This window comes from Chlorocebus sabaeus, chromosome X (genome assembly GCF_047675955.1).
Source record: "Chlorocebus sabaeus isolate Y175 chromosome X, mChlSab1.0.hap1, whole genome shotgun sequence".
Taxonomy (NCBI): Eukaryota; Metazoa; Chordata; class Mammalia; order Primates; family Cercopithecidae; genus Chlorocebus; species Chlorocebus sabaeus.
Window position 1 is genome coordinate 111,127,704 of NC_132933.1, and position 16,384 is coordinate 111,144,087.

At 37.1% G+C, this 16,384-nt stretch overlaps 2 protein-coding genes across 18 annotated transcripts in view; one reads left to right on the forward strand and one right to left on the reverse strand.

Moving 5' to 3' along the window:
- The window catches only part of CASK (calcium/calmodulin dependent serine protein kinase), a 401,324-nt gene that overhangs the window by 219,521 nt on the left and 165,419 nt on the right, over positions 1-16,384 (forward strand). The gene's annotated exons all lie outside the window — the stretch shown is intronic.
- On the reverse strand, positions 6,344-14,858 carry GPR34 (G protein-coupled receptor 34). Of its 7 annotated transcripts, none has more exons than XM_007991447.3 (4): positions 14,562-14,858; positions 13,812-13,904; positions 12,386-12,473; positions 6,344-7,991 (listed from the first exon to the last, which is right to left on the reverse strand). In XM_007991447.3, exon 4 carries the CDS (start codon positions 7,983-7,985, stop codon positions 6,840-6,842), a length of 1,146 nt encoding a protein of 381 aa, XP_007989638.1. In that variant the 5' UTR covers positions 7,986-7,991; positions 12,386-12,473; positions 13,812-13,904; positions 14,562-14,858; the 3' UTR covers positions 6,344-6,839. The 7 variants fall into 7 exon arrangements, with proteins under 7 accessions (XP_007989638.1, XP_037848889.1, XP_007989636.1 ...); XM_037992961.2 differs by having other exon boundaries at positions 6,344-8,064; positions 13,812-13,901; positions 14,562-14,855; XM_007991445.3 differs by having other exon boundaries at positions 6,344-8,064; positions 14,562-14,855.

Below are 16,384 nucleotides of genomic sequence, written 5' to 3' on the forward strand. Positions count from 1 at the left end.
CAACTACTTCAACAATTTTTTAAAAAGAAAAAGGAAAAAAAAAGATAAGCAACTCATTAGGGGAAAAGGGAGGGGGAGGGGTATAGATATGAATAGGCCATTCATCCAAGAAGAAGCCTGAATGAGCAAAAAGTATATGAAATGATGCTTCATTTCACTAGTAGTCAGGGAAGTGCAAATTAAAACCACAATAAGATACCATTTCACACCTACCAAATTGGCAAAAATTAGTAAATCTGATAAAACCAAGTGTTGGTAAGGATGTGGGTAAACAGGAACTCATTTCTGCCTTGTAGTGGGATGGGCATATAAATTGGTAAAATCACTTTGGAAAGCAATTTGTCGAAAATGAGATAAGCTGAAAATGTACATACCCTTACAACCAAGCATTTCTGCTTTTAGGTGTCAGCCATAAACTTCACACATGGGCACTGGGTATACAAAAGACTTCACTTGAGCATGGTTTCAGTTAGTGGAAAAAGTGGAAACCACCAAATTGCCCAGTGTATATGGAGAAATGAACTGTTGTTTATTCATGCAGTAAAACACTACGTCAGTGAAAATGAATGAACAAGACCTACATGAATCTACATAAACATAATTTGAGTGAAAAGAGTTACAAAGAATGTAATAGTAAGACACCATTTGTGTAAATTTTTAAAAGAGTGCATATTGTTATGCATATGTATGTTGTAAAAGCACAAAAATATACATCAGAGTGATATGCACCAACTTCAGGAAAGAGGTTTCCTCAGGGAAGGATGTGAAGTGAGCTTTAATATATCTAACTTTTTGGATGTTATATATGGGTACAAAAAAACTTTTAAGTAAAACCAAAACATTAACATCTGTTCAATTGGGGTGATGGGTATTTAGCTGCCTGTTATGTTGTGTTTTTCCATTTTTGTATGTTTGAAATGTTTTATAACTAAAAACTATTTATATGTGAAATTACCAAAAAAGAGTATAAGTGTAACAGTTAACTGTTGCTCCCAAAAAACTTGCGTGACTTATTAAAGCAAAAAGAGATTCCATGTATCATCAACACCTGTATCCAAACCATAATTAGAAGGCTTTTCCATCTTCTGATGGTTCTTTATGCATTTTATGGGCCAGAAGCAAAACTAATTAAAGGGTAGGATGCTCTAATTTGATTCCATTTTTTTTCTTCTATTTAACCTGTGTGAGTTTGTTCTGGATTATCATACATGTTTCAGAGAGAGCTTCCAGAGTATACAAATGTGTGATGATTAGAAGACTAGTCTTAAAGATTGTTTTTTGTTTTTGTTTTGAGACAGAGTCTCACTCTTTGGTCAGGCGGGAGTGCAGTGGTGCAATCTCGGCTCACTGCAACCTCCACCTGCCAGGTTCAAGCACTTCTCCTGCCTCAGCCTTCTGAGTAGCTAGGACTACAGGTGCGTGCCACCACACCCAGCTAATTTTTGTATTTTTAGTAGAGACGGTGTTTCACCATGTTGGCCAGGATGGTGACGATCTCTTGACCTCGTGATCCGCCCGCGTTGGCCTCCCAAAGTGCTGGGATTACAGATGTGAGCCAGCGCACCCAGCAAAGATTTTGTTTTTTTGACATCACACAATTTTGATGAGTGGTAAGCATAGATTTTTGCCCCAATACATATTAATGGAAATGTATGTTTTTTAAAATAAAAGACATCTCAGCAATCACCATTGTGCTTGGACAGAATTAAACAAAAGTGAAAAGCGTTAGCAGAGACAATGTCAGTAGAATGGAAGTCTACCAACTTGCATCCCTACATATGTAAAATACAGTTGCTGCTTACATCACAACGCCATGGAGATTAACTAATGATAATGCATGGGAAGCACCTAGAACAGTGAAGGGTGCATAAATAAACAAATGTTACTTTGCTTCCTAATCCCTTGCATGTGAACTTGAAGTGGGGAAATAAAAGGAAAAATAGAAGTTTCGAACAAACTTACTACCTCCTTTCCAGTTCTGCACTCACTGTTACCATCCCCAACCAGCTCTCCAAGTCTTCATCTGGAAACATGGACTGAACTGAGGCACTATGGCAGCCACTCAGCTGGGCCATGTAGCTATGACAGAGGACACTACATCATCCAACATGGAAATGCCCCATAGTTTATCTCTTGTCTGAGTTTACTTAATTCAGATTATATTCTGAGTTTAAAATCTTTTCTTCCGATTAAAAATACCCCTACAAGTGTCTTTACAAGGGAACTTTGTTTGTTGGTGGCTGAAATAAAAGACTCTCCAGTAAATGTTATATCTGTTGTGAATATTTTTCCTACTTTGTACTTTTGCTTCAGTTTTTATGGTTTGGGACAAAGAATCTAAATTTTTAAGTCAAAGCTATGAATTTTTCCCTATAGTTATTTCTATTATTTTGTTTAAAAGTTCTTTCCCATCTACAGATGAGTTAGTCATTTTTTGATCTTTTATGGTCTCATTATTTACACTTAATTCTTGAGTGTGCTTATAAATTTTGGGGTATGAATAAAGGTAAGGCTGGCCTTTTATTTTAAATAGGCACAGCACTATTATTTATTAATCCATCCCTTCCCTTCCTGATGCTTTTTGTGATGTTTCCTTTATTTGCAGTGATTTTCTCTGAGGGAGGAGAATGTATGGGGGTCACCTGAGCTTTGCATAAATACACTTAACCCCACCTTTTTTTTTTTTTTGAGACAGAGTCTCACTCTGTCGCCCAGGCTGGAGTGCAGTGGTGCGATCTCAGTGTGGCACGTTGGCTCATGCCTGTAATCCCAGCACTTTGGAAGGCAAAGGCAGGCGGATTACCTGAGGTCAGGAGTTCCAGACCAGCCTGGCCTACATGGCAAAACCCTGTCTCTACTAAAAATACAAAAATTAGCCAGGCTTGATGGCACGCACCTGTAATCCCAGCTACTCCAAAGGCTGAGGCAGGAGAATTGCTTGAACCCAGGAGGCAGAGATTGCAGTGAGCTGAGATTGCACCACTACACTCCAACCTGAGTGACAGAGTGAGACCCTGTCTCAAAAAAAAAAAAAAAGTCATATACCTATTTTGTACTTTTCTCATATATCATCATATCATCTAGGATCTGCTTAGACATGTGTATTCAGTTCCACAGATTTATCCTTGTGTCTGATCCCCACTGTTATCCTTACTGAAGGATAAGAATATATTTTAATATCTGATAAAGTATTATATTTTGAAAACATAAAAAATAATTAGCCCATTAACATGTTGCTGCAGCATCCAGGCTGCTTGTTGAGAGAACTCTTTTCATATTGCTTTTCTCTTGTGGGATAACTTTTAGTAAGGCTTTTGTTCAAATAGTTATATTACCTATACTTTTATGTCAGCAGGAATAAATAATCCATTTTTTAAAGTTGAAAATAAAACTGTACTGGAAGAGAATTGTCTTTTTCTACTGACCTAATCTTAGAAATTCAACCACCATCAAACCTGGCTCTAAAACTAACAGCAATATTAATATTAACTAATAACAACACTGAGATCTCACTCTGACAGCCAGACAATTCATTTTGCCGGCGTTTGGTTTTGCATATATGAGATGTTATTTAGAAACCTGTTCTGAAGGTCTTTGCAAGGTAAAGATATGTATATACTTCTGAATTTCCTTTTTCTGTATGCTTCTAAAACTAAACCTTGGGTTAGGATAGGTAGGAACTGTTTCCTGCTTGCAAATACTAATGGCTCAGTAAGAAATAAAAGATTGTATGTCGTAAGTAGCCTTAACTTTGGTAAGTCAGTAGCATATTTTTTCTAAAAATTTAGAAACCTTCTCAGGATTCAAGTTACTCTAAGGCATGTTATCAGATTTCTCTCAGTAAGCAATCTGTTATAAATAGATTGATTTATATCAAAATGTATTTTATTGCAAATAATATAGCAAGAATTAATTGAGTATACTTTAAAACTTTCTTAAGAATGCCATTGTGCAGAGCTTTATAGTAATCATCTTATCTAGTATAATGAGACAGCTTCTAGAACTATGAGTGTATTTATATTCATTTTAATGTTCCTTAAAAGTGATAATCATTGATAATATAATTTCACCGAACTGTATACAATGAGATATGTAAGATGTTTACCAGTAATGTAAAATAAAATTTTAAATTTGAGGACATGAAGGAAAATAGAAGTTTTCATAACTTAAAACCATACAAACAGAAATGCTAAATTTCATTTAGATGGTATGTGTTAACATTGTCAGGGCAAAGTAATTAATTTTGTCACCTTTTTCTGACCCTCTAATTTTTCTGCAAATTTCAGTATTTATCCTCAAATATTACTTATTTTTAAAATATACTTTTGCTTTGACTTATTCTTTATTCAATTAATTATGGGCACTTATTGAAATTAGTTAACTGGCCTGGCGCAGTGGCTCGTGCCTGTAATCCCAGCAGTTTGGGAGGCCGAGGTGGGTGGATCACCTGAGGTCAGGAGTTCGAGACCAGCCTGGCCAACATGATGAAACCCCATCCCTACTAAAAATACAAAACTTAGCCAGGCATAGTGGTGGGTGCCTGTAATCCTAGCTACCCAGAAGGCTGAAGCAGGAGAATCACTTGAACCTGGGAGGCATAGGTTGCAGTGAGCTAAGATCATGCCACTGTACTCCAACCTAGGCAACAGAGCGAGACTCCATCTCAAAAAATATATCTATATATAGTTAACTGAGCACTGTATACAAGACAAATCTCATTAAAATAAACTCAGTTCTGATCAAAATCTTCATGCTCATTCAGATTGATTTCTCAGCCAATGGCCTACCTTCAGTTTTAAGAAGTATTCTGACTATAAAAAATTTGTATACACCATGATAGAAACTTTCAGCTGAGTCCTTGGAGTTTGTTCTAAGAGGCTTTTACATATTCAGTCAATAACATTCAGGTTCTGTGTATGACCAAAGAACTGGACAAATGTTGGCCAAACTTTCAAGAATGTTTGCCTAATGACACCCCCTAGATTGCAACTGTATGGTGTTCTATACAGCTATATTCAAATGGACTAGGATAAAAGCTAATTACACCCAACTTTTTTTCTTGTAAGCACTCCTTCCTTCCCTTTCTCCCTATCTTATTCATCTGTTCATTCTTGTTAATTATTCAACAAATGTATATTGATCTCCTATAGCCAAGAAATGTACTAAACTCCAGGGAGGCAATGGCAAACAAGGCTAAGACCCCTTTCTTTTAGAGCTTACTGTCCTGTTATTTTTGAATGTGCATGAAAATTGCAGAGTTTGCTCCTTTTAATTCTAATTTACAGATTTTATTGTTGTAAAGTATTTCAAATACCCAGGAATTTACCAAAAATAATATAATCACGTACCTGCTACGTAGATTTAAGACATTAACATTTTGCCATATTTGCTTCAAATTTCTCCAGATATAACCATTAACTTTAAGTTGGTATATATCTTGTATATATTACCATGCATATTTTGTATCTTTATTGTATATGTACTGATCCATAAGAATGTGGTATTGTTTTCTACCAGGCGTGGTGGCTCACACTGGTAATCCCAGCACTTTGGGAGGCCGAGGCGAGTGGATCACCCTGAGGTCAGGAGTTCGATACCAGCCTGGCCAACATGATGAAACCCCGTCTCTACTAAAAATACAAAAAAATTAGCCGGGCGTGGTGGCGGGCACCTGTAGTCCCAGCTACTCAGGGGGCTGAGACAGGAGAATTGCTTGAACCTGGGAGGTGGAGGTTGTAGTGAGCCAAGATCGCGCCACTGCACTCCAGCCTGGGCAGTAAGAGCAAAACTCTGTCTCAAAAAAAAAAAAAAAAGAATGTGGTATTGTTTTATGTTTTTATATTTTACGTAAATGATTTCATGCAGTACATACCCTTTTGCAATTTTGCGGGGTTTTTTTACTCAACATTATATATGAGATATACTCATGTTGATGCATGTGAATGTAGTTCATTTCATTGCAGTGCTATATCATATTCCATTTTGTGAGTAAACCAGTCCACTTCTCCATGCCTTTGCTGATATGTACTTATTTCCAATTGTTTCATATTATGAATGGTAGTTCACTGAGCATCATTACATGTTTCTTGTGTACATATCTGAGTGATTCTGTAAGATGTATACCTTGTAGATGACTTGCTGGATCACAGAATAGGCATGTTCAATGTTACTGTATCAAAATGTGTCTGAAATGACCCTATTGTTTATAAACCTGTTTTAAGTAAGGTGTGGTTTTAAGACCTATTGCTAGGCTTTTGAATCGTTAGCTTATCTGTTAATTTTTACTGTACAGTATTTAAATTCTTTCCCTTTTTATCTAAGCAGTGATAGATAGTGGGTGATCTCATTTTTTAATTAGGATTTTATTAATTATCTTCTCATCTATTATAGAGATTTAGGCATAAATGAACACAGTGGCAAATTATACAAGATTTTAAAATGATAAATGAACATATATTTTCTGACACATTGTCAGTTCCCAAATCATTTACTTTTAAACACACTTTAAATTAGTATCAAGTGCTTGATTTTAATAACTACTTTAGTGACATGAGAAACAATGGCACTTTAATTATTTTGCTGTTAAAGTCATAAATTTCACTAACTTCATAATCTATGTTAAGAGTATTAGCTTAAAAATGTATTTTGAAAAGACTTTACATAGAGATTTAAAAGATAGTACCTTGAAATGATTTACAGTTAAGCAAATGAAATATCACAGTTACAAGCACAGCTTTGAGATCTGACTTTTGTAAATGCTAGAACTTTGTTTCCTAATTTTTTTAGTTCTTCAAAGAATTAAAAGGCTGTATTATATAATTCATTTTAGTATGTTTACCTCAAGTACTTTTAGAACTAGACTGTATTTTGGCTGCCACAGATGTATCATGCAGGGAGTATCCTGGTTTAAATTCCGAAGTGCTTTCACTCCTACTTGGTTCACCTTGAAATCGTCTAAAAAGAAGTTGGCACATTATTTTGCGAATGTTACTAGACATCAGGAAATACATGACTGGATCTAAGCAACTATTGAAAGATGAGAGAACCAGCATGATCTCATTGGTTTTGTGAACAATTTCTTTCCAGTAGCAAGACGATACATTTAGCTGTGAAGAAATGTAGATGAATCGAAAGGCATGATAGGGAACAAAACATATAGTAAAAATAATAAGTACAATAAAGGAGTTCCGGGCTGTAGTGGCATATTTACCAGAATTAGGAAATTTTGACCTCCTTTTAGAAATCCTCAATAGATTCTTCCCAATCTTAATATATGAAAGGATTATTAGTAAGAAAATTAGCCAGAACATTACCACAAGAATGAAGTTAAAAATGGCTTCTCCTTTTGCATTATGCTTATCTCTATAATGGAAACACATTGTGGAATTATGCCCCCCTTTCTTAAGTGTTAAAATAATCATAGTTAGGAATCCACCAAGAGCAAGCATCCATACTATACAACAGACATAAATACTTTGTTTGGTTGTTATTGCCTTCCGTTGCTGTATAGACCGATTAATTTTTATATAGCGATCCAAACTGATGAATCCAAGCAAAATAATGCTAATGTACATGTTCATATAAAATAGTGTTCCCACAACCTTGCACAGAATCACACCTAGTGTCCACTTGTTTTGGTTAATGTGATACATTATTCGGAAAGGGAGGCAGAAGATGAGTAGGAGGTCTGCAATGACTACATTAAGTAGATAAATTTGAATGGAATTTCTTTTGCGGTGAATACCCAGAAATACATAGAGGGCGATTATGTTCCCAACCAGTCCCACAATGAAAATAACAGAGTAAGATGTTGTTAACACAGTAGATAGTAATTTTTCATCCATGGGACAGGTAGTAACATTTGGTGTTCCTGAGAAGTTTTGTGGCGGTTGGTCGCTATGACTGGTTATAAAGCGCATTCTGTGGGAGGAGTAAGGCCAGCTGCTGACTGAAGTTGTCGTCATTGTTATGGTGTGACTTCTCATTGTCTTCTGTGGAGATCAAAAAGTGAAAGTTCTAAATGACATATTCCTCATGTGTAGTTCTCATGTCTTCAGATTTTTCCTATAACAGAATGCCGAACATTGAGTCATTTGCTATTTTAATAACAGTTACTTTAACTAAAAGTGTAAATAATAGGCTGGGCCTCCCAGCACACGCCTATGGTCCTAGCTACTCGGGAGGCTACAGCAGGAGGATTGCTTGAATCCAGTAGTTCAAGGCTGTAGTGAGCTATAATTGTGCCACTGCACTCCAGCCTGGCAACAGAACAAGACCCCATCTCTTTAAAAAAAAAAAAAAAAAAGACAGTGTAAGTAATGAATGATTTATTTTCAGACATTGTGAGAAACTTTACTTTTATCCTACTTTATCTAGTAACATTATTGTATCATTAAACAAGCAGCACATAGTGTGGTATCTCATAGAGTTTCATGCTCTAACCTTTCTTGTGGCCATGGCCTACATTCAAGGTCTGTTTCATGTATTATATTAAAACAACTCAATTTATGAAATCATCTTCTCTTAGGGAAGTTCTTGTGGGAATAGAGATGCTAGTGAAGAGAAATGACAGCTCATATTTCTCAAAGATGAGCATCAGTTTCTCTAAAGGTATGTACAGCCATAAGAGAGCTGGGCCCACTGCTGGCCCTGCCCAGCTTCAGAACCACTTCCTGCCTTGACTTTTCCCCTCGTATGTGGCATTCATTCATTTTGACATGTATTGCTACATGGCGTGTGACTTACTGTGGCAGTCTCATTCTGTAAGTGGGAATAAAGAAGAGGATCCTAAATTTCTTTTCAGCCTGAGACCAAGGTAGGGATCTTAGGGCATGCAATTAACATAATAGACTAAGAGAACACAGCACCTGCAAGGTTACACAGACTCTTGTATCAGTGGACAGGAGAAAAAAGTAACCAAACAAAACCAAGTCAACTGGCAGCTGCTGGTTAGCCACTCCTAACCTAGAAGCATAGAGTGATAACGTAGATGGGAAACAGCATGTGCAATCTAAGATTTTGAAAGTAACCTGACCAAAGCTTAAATGTGCTGCTAGAACCTTCGAAGAGATAGTGTTTGAATTCTACTTGTTTGTGGCAGCAGAGAATATTTGCAAAGCTACTTATTATTGGCCCAATGACTGCTGTGAAGAGCTTAGTCTGAGAGCTTGTCACAACAAGTAAAGAAAGCGTTTCTGGAGGTCTCATCACATTTCTCTCTTAGAATGACTGCCCTATTTCTCTACAGCAGCCACTTAGCAGGGTTAACATAAAGATGCCCAGAGCAAGGTTTTCAAAATCAGACCCAACTAACTTGTGACCAAGGGCAAATAACTTAATCTTTTCTATGCCTTAGTTTTCTCATTTGTGAAAATGAAAAATGCATAAGAAGAACTTAATCCTGGCACATAGTGATTGCTTAATAAAAGTTAGCTTTAATAAACACCTCTTGATTAATCTCATTTTAGTAAATATCTCACACTTGGCTAAGTACTGTGTGGGAAAGGAAGGCAATAAGACAGAGACCCTATTAGTAAACATTTTGGAGAAGTGGACATTCAAACCCTGACTGCTACCATGTAAAGTGGATTTGAATTATATAAATTAAGTCCCTGATTTGATCTTATACACAGAGAAAAATAGCCTTTCTTAAAGCTCTACCCATAATTTGATTAAAAACAAAGCATTTTTGTAGAGGGTAACATTAAGGTTTAAAATGTTGTAAAGTTGGGGAGCATTGATTCCACAGAAGAGGAACTGGCTGGTGAAGAGGAAGTTATGTAATCCCTGGTAAGAGCCTGTTTCCAGAATTCAGGAAAGTGGAGGGAGAAAGGAAGGGAGCGGGGAAGGACTGAGTCTAGTCTGTCGTGTGTCTCAACTTCAGGAAGACAAATTTCAGAAAGTTTATAGAAAGATATAGGCATGTTTCTTGTGATCTAGATTCTGGTTTTTTTGTTTGTTTGATTTGATTTGTTTTGTTTTGTTTTGTTTTGTTTTTGAGACAGAGTTTTGCTCTTGTCACCCAGGCTAGAGTGCAATGGCGCTATCTCAGCTCACTGCAACCTCTGCCTCCTGGGTTTAAGCGATTCTCCTGCCTCAGCCTCCCGAGTAGCTGGGATTACAGGCGCCCACCACCATGCCCGGCTAATTTTTGTATTTTTAGTAGAGATGGGGTTTCACCATGTTGGCCAGGCTGGTCTTGAACTCCTGATCTCAGGTGATCCTCCCACTTTGGCCTCCCAAAGTGCTGGGATTACAGGTGTAAACCACCATGCCCAGCCTGTGATCTAAGATTCTAAAAGGAAAGGGCAATCTAGAAAGAATGTCAGGCTGCCAAAAATGAAACTAATAATGCAACCTGCATTACCAGGAAATGGGTGTCTGTAGAGGGACCACCTATATTGTGTGGTTATCTAGGGAGCTCTCATAGGTTCAGGGAATTGAGGCACAGGAAGTGATGTGATTTTGAGAGCTCAAGTAGCTGAAATGACATGAAAAACTCACCTGTAAGTAGTTATTTTGGATTTTTTTTCTTCTCTCATGCTAGATTTTAAGTTCCATTAGGATTAAGAACCAAATCAATTTTGTTTGGCTCTCTGTACCTAATGCTTAGCACAATAAATAATACTAAATCAAAGAGGGAATTTATTAGAAATACATATGAAGCTCTACATGTGGATATTAAAAGCAGCTTTACAAGTACAGGAAGAGCTTTAGCTGCATTAACAAACACAATTGCAATTGCTCTATCAGTAGTGTAGTGTGGTGGCAACGAAAAACCCATCTTTAATTGAATTCCTAGATATGTGGTGTCTGAAATGAAAATTGTTACTACTAAACTGCTTCCATCCCAAGCTGGTAGGATCTCCCCTTTAATGTAGTGTTTGATCCACAGCAGTACACTTAGAAAAGGCCATGGACAAAATGGAGAGAAGAACTCAAATCATGTCATAGAAGCAAATTGAAGGAAATAGGCACCTTACCTTGAAGATGAGAATGCTTTACAAAGCCATAGAGAAAAGGGTTTCACTTTGTTATATGTGTCTTCGCAAAGCAAAACAAGAACCAATGATAGAAATTGCAGAGACAGATGTTGCCTCCTTTTAAGGAAATCATTTTTTTCTAATGAAATGATCTCTCTTGGGAGGCAATATAAGGATCTTACCACCGGAGATTTTTGAGACTACCACCAATTGGAGTCTTTGTAGAAGGGATTATCAGTGGTTCTCAATCCTGGCTACATATTAGAATCCTCTTGAGGGCTTTTTAAAGATACCAGTGCTTGGCTCCTTCCCCAGATACTCTGATTTAATTGGTCTGGAATGGTTTTCAGGCACTGGTTTCCTTTAAAAGCTCCTCAGGGGATTTTAATGTACAGTCAGAATTGAACCCTTAAGCTAGATGGCCAAACCATTAACTAATATTTATTTAGTACTTTCTGTGTACCAGACATTGTGTTAAACCCATTTATGTTACTTCCTTTGCATAATCCTTGCAATATCTGTGAGGTAGGTATCACAAAAGAGGTAACGAAAGATCAAGAGGTTGACCAGGTACAGTGTAGCTTACGCCTGTAATCCCAACACTTTGGGAGGCTGAGGCTGGAGGATCACTTGAGACCAGGAGTTCAAGACCAGCCTGCCAGCCAAGGCAACATAGCAAGAACCTGTCTCTAAAATAAAAAAAAAAAAAAGGAGGAAAGAAAGAAAGTTCAAGAGGTTATGATCTTTACTCTTGGCCACACAACTCTTTTTTTTTTTTTTAGATGGAGTCTCACTCTGTCACCCAGGCTGGAGTTCAAATGGCGTGGTCTCAGCTCACTGCAACCTCCGCCTCCTGGGTTCAAGCAATTCTCCTGCCTCAGCCTCCCAAGTAGCTGGGACTACAGGCATGTGCCACCACACCCAGCTAATTTTTGTATTTTTAGTAGAGACGGAGTTTCACTGTGTTGGCCAGGCTGGTCTTGAACTCCTGACCTCATGATCCACCCACCTCTGCCTCCTAAAGTGCTGGGATTACAGGAATGAGCCACCGCACCTGGCAAGCCACACAATTCTTAAATGACAGTGCCCAAGGTGGGACTCAGATCTGACTTTTAGAGCCCATGATGCTTTTCACCAAACCTCACTCCTTTTCACATAAGATCAGCATTTTCTTGATTAATATTGAGTTCTATCAGCAGTATTTTGACATGATTCCTTTAACATACACTTTAACAATTTTAAGAACAGATTATGCCATCTGGCTTTACTTCTTTAGAAAGGGTGTTAATCTTCTTATTTGCTATGTCCATTATTATAAGGAAGTAAATCTAGAGTTTACAGAATCACAAGTCATTCATCAGAATGATTGCCACTACCCGCAGAGCATATCTTTTTAAACTTACTTCTAGACCCGATAGCCATAATCAGGATGTCTCCAGAAAGCTGTTAGCACAAAGCACATATCCTGAAACCATTTGCCTCAGCTCTAATCTGCAAGTAAAATAAGTAATAGTTGGATGGTCTGTCAGTAAGCGTTTCTGGTTTTGCTTTAGTCTTCAGTTTAAAGAGAATAAAGCAAAGCCAATGCATTTGTTTACATTATAATAGTGGCCATCATTTACAACATCATTACAATGTTTTAGACAGCTTGCATACAATTATTGATTCACAAATTGACAGCTGGGCACCATGGTTCATGCCTGTGATCCCAGCACTTTGGGAGGCTGAAGCAGGAGGATCACTTGAGTTCAGGAGTTCTAGACCAGCCTGGGCAAGATAGTGAAACCCTGTCTCTACAAAAAATATAAAAATTAGCTGGGTATGGTGACATGTGCCTGTGGTCCCAGCTACTCCCAGCTACTCAAGAGCCTGAGGTGGGAGGATCGCTTGAGCCTGGGAAGCAGAGGTTGCAGTGATCCAAGATCACTCCACTGTGCTTCAGCCTGGGTGACAGAGTAAGACCTTGTCTCAAAAAAATAAAAAAAGAATATTAAAAAAAAAAAAATTGGCTGGGCGCAGTGGCTCATTCCTGTAATTCCAGCACTTTGGGAGGCCGAGGCAGGCAAATCACTGGAGGCCAGGAATTCAAGACCAGCCTGGCCAACATAGCGAAACCCCACCTCTACTAACAATACCAAAAAAAAAAAAAAAATTAGCAGGGCGTGGTGGCACGCACCTGTAGTCCCAGCTACTCCACAGGCTGAGGTTGGAGAATTGCTTGAACCCGGGAGACAGAGGCTGCGGTGAGCTGTGCATGCCACTGCACTCTAGCCTGGGCAACAGAATGAGAGTCTGTCTCAAAAAAAAAATTTTTTTTTAATTAAAAATCACAATTAGATTCTGTTTTAAACTTGGTGACTGGTTTTTTTTTTCTCCTTTGAAGTTGGTTGGTACATTACAATGTCATTCACTATATAAGGCTTTTTATTGATACTTTTAAATTTACTTGTTTGATATGTTAAGAATTGCTTGTGAAATAAGAAACAAACCACTGTGTTTACATAGGGGATTAATTTCCCAGTGGACATTGCTTGTGACCCATGTGCTATATTGAAGTGGTCACAATAGTTTTGTAATAGTGGATAATGTTTTTTAAATGTTGTTACGTGGCAAATCCTATTCACAAGTTCAAAAACATAGTTCAGCGCATTGTACCCTCGCACCACCACCTACTCCTGCAGTTTTTTTTTCAACTGGCTCATGTAGGAGTACTGGACCCAGAGGGCAGGACCCAACAGATTCCACTGTGACTCCACATGAGCAGAAGCTTTTAAAATGCAGTTTGGGTATGTTTGTGAAAATATCACATTGCTATGTTGAAATACATACCTATTTGGTAATAGTCGCAACCTTTCACCGTTTTTAGTTTGACTTGATAATGACTGAATCTATTCAGGGCATGCTTCAAAATTGCATTAACTGCTGTATACAAAATGAAAATTGAAAACATATTACTTTAGAAATAATACTATTAGTAATGTGTTAGGTTTTGTTACAAATTTAACTGTGTCCATAAAAAACACATTTTTAAAAATTATTATTTGAACTAAAGCATATTTTGCTTTCTCTCTTATCTAATATTCACCTTATTTACTTCTGAAACACCAAACTTAAATGTTATATGGTTTGGTAATACTATAAAGTAGTAATAATATAATAAAGAAAAGACAGTAATAGAAAATAGGGAGACAGCATAACTTAATAAAGTCAATAAGTTTTAATTTATAATACATTAGAAATAAAATGTATTGCATATGAAAATAACTTTTAATTCATGCAAGTACATCTGCAAATCTTGATGGCAGTATCCAAATGCAGTATCAACAATGTGACTATATTGACAGTAGGAGCTTAAATACCTTGAATGTCTTAAAGTACTTAAAATAACTAAAAAGGCAGTCTCATTTGAAATCAAGGCAGAGGCGTCATTCAAGCAATTTACTCAGTAGTTCTAAAAGCAAAGAACTGCTGACATTACAGTAGCCTTATCACCATGAATCACGTTTCACTTTGAATGTTCAGATAATCAAATTTTAGCTGAAATAAAGGTTCATTTATAGAGCTGAAATCAATACTCACAGTTCAGGTTCGCCTGAAGTAAAAGGAGCTGAACCCTAAGCTTCCCTAGACACTGAGACTCGTCTTGGTTGTGTCAGCTGGGCTCTTCCATCCGGTCGTGGTGCAATTGGTTGGGGTTCTCTTCTTTTTTATGTTCACATGTGGTGGTAGGGTTTTTTTTTTCCCCTTATTTTTTTTGTTTCTTTTTTCATTATGACAACTCTCAGATTCCTTTTGAAAATATTAAAAACCCTGCCACCATGGAACAACTTTAAGCTCAAGCAACACTGAACTTTAGGAAATTATTTATATCTTTTTTATGAATACCTTCCAACTTGATAACTGTGGAAAGTTTTCCTCCCCCACCCAAAATTTAAAAGCTTTATAAATTCTAAGCAGAAATATGTATTTTCTATTTTTTGTAAGAAATGATACATAATATTGCTATATGGACTTTCAAAGCACAAGCACTGAATTTCTGTTTCTTTTTGGATTTGTTTTAGAAATTAAGTTATTCAGATAAAGTGGCATTCCTTTATTGAATTATAATAACATTAGTGATGAATTATTTTACTCTTTTTAAGTTTTACTTCATTTGTACATTATTTTAGCATATTTCCATGTATTGCTTTAAGACCTTTGCTAAAACAGTCTTGTATTATTAGGACTAGATGAGATTTCTGATGGTGGTCTCCCCTTTTTATCACTATGATAAACTCTCCCAAGCAAATTAAAACATCACCTGTATTTTAAGCAAAATAATGATGGGATTCTGCAGTTTTGGTTTTGATGCTAGTCCAAAATTTAACCACTATCTGTCCATCTATGTAACTGCTGGCTGTGCAGTTTAGTGTTATTTCCCTTTTTTTGTTGCCATTTGAAATGAAGAAGAGTTAGTTTTCATTCTCCCCATAAGTGTTGTCCTGCGGCTTTGTTTACACTAAATATTTGACTCATTGGGCTGTATCTAACATTCTAATTATTTCTGGGTACACTCTTCTGAACATTATATTCTCCAGAGCTTTTTGTTTGTTGTAAATATGATATATGGGACAGGATATTTTTAAATTGCTAGAATAAAAATGTTTTGTAGCTCTTACTTCCCCTTAGAACCTCTGAGAAGGAAGGTGGTTACTGTATTGGTCTGGCAGGATTTTCTTTTATTGTGGTACAATATGTAACGTTAGATTTACCGTCTTAACCTTTTTTTTTTTTTTTTTTTTTGAGACGGAGTTTCGCTCTCGTCGCCCAGGCTGGAGTACAGTGGCACGATCTCAGCTCACTACAACCTCTGCCTCCTAGGTTCCAGCTATTCTTCTGCCTCAGCCTCCTGAGTAGCTGGGATTACAGACATGCACCACCATCCCTGGCTAATTTTTGTATTTTTAATAGAGACGGGGTTTTGCCATGTTGGTCAGGCTAGTCTTGAACTCCTGACCTCAAATGATCCACCCACATCAGCCTCCCAAAGTGCTGTGATTACAGGCAAGAGCCATCGTGCCCAGCCCCGTCTTAACCATTTTTAAGTGTACAATTCAATAGTGTTAAGTATATTCACATTGTTGTGCAACAGTTTCTAGAAGTTTTTCGTCTTGCACAACTAAAACCCTTTACCACTAAACTATTTCTCTCCTCTTCCACTGCCCTTAAAATCATGATTTGTGTTTCATTGATTTTGACTATTTTGGATACTTCCTATGAGTGGAATCACACAGTATTTGTCCTTTTGTGACAGGTTTATTTCACTTAGTGTCATATCCTCGAGGTTCATCTGTGTTGCAGCATGTTACAGGATTTCTTTTATCAAACTGCATTATATTCCACTGTATATGCACCACATTTTC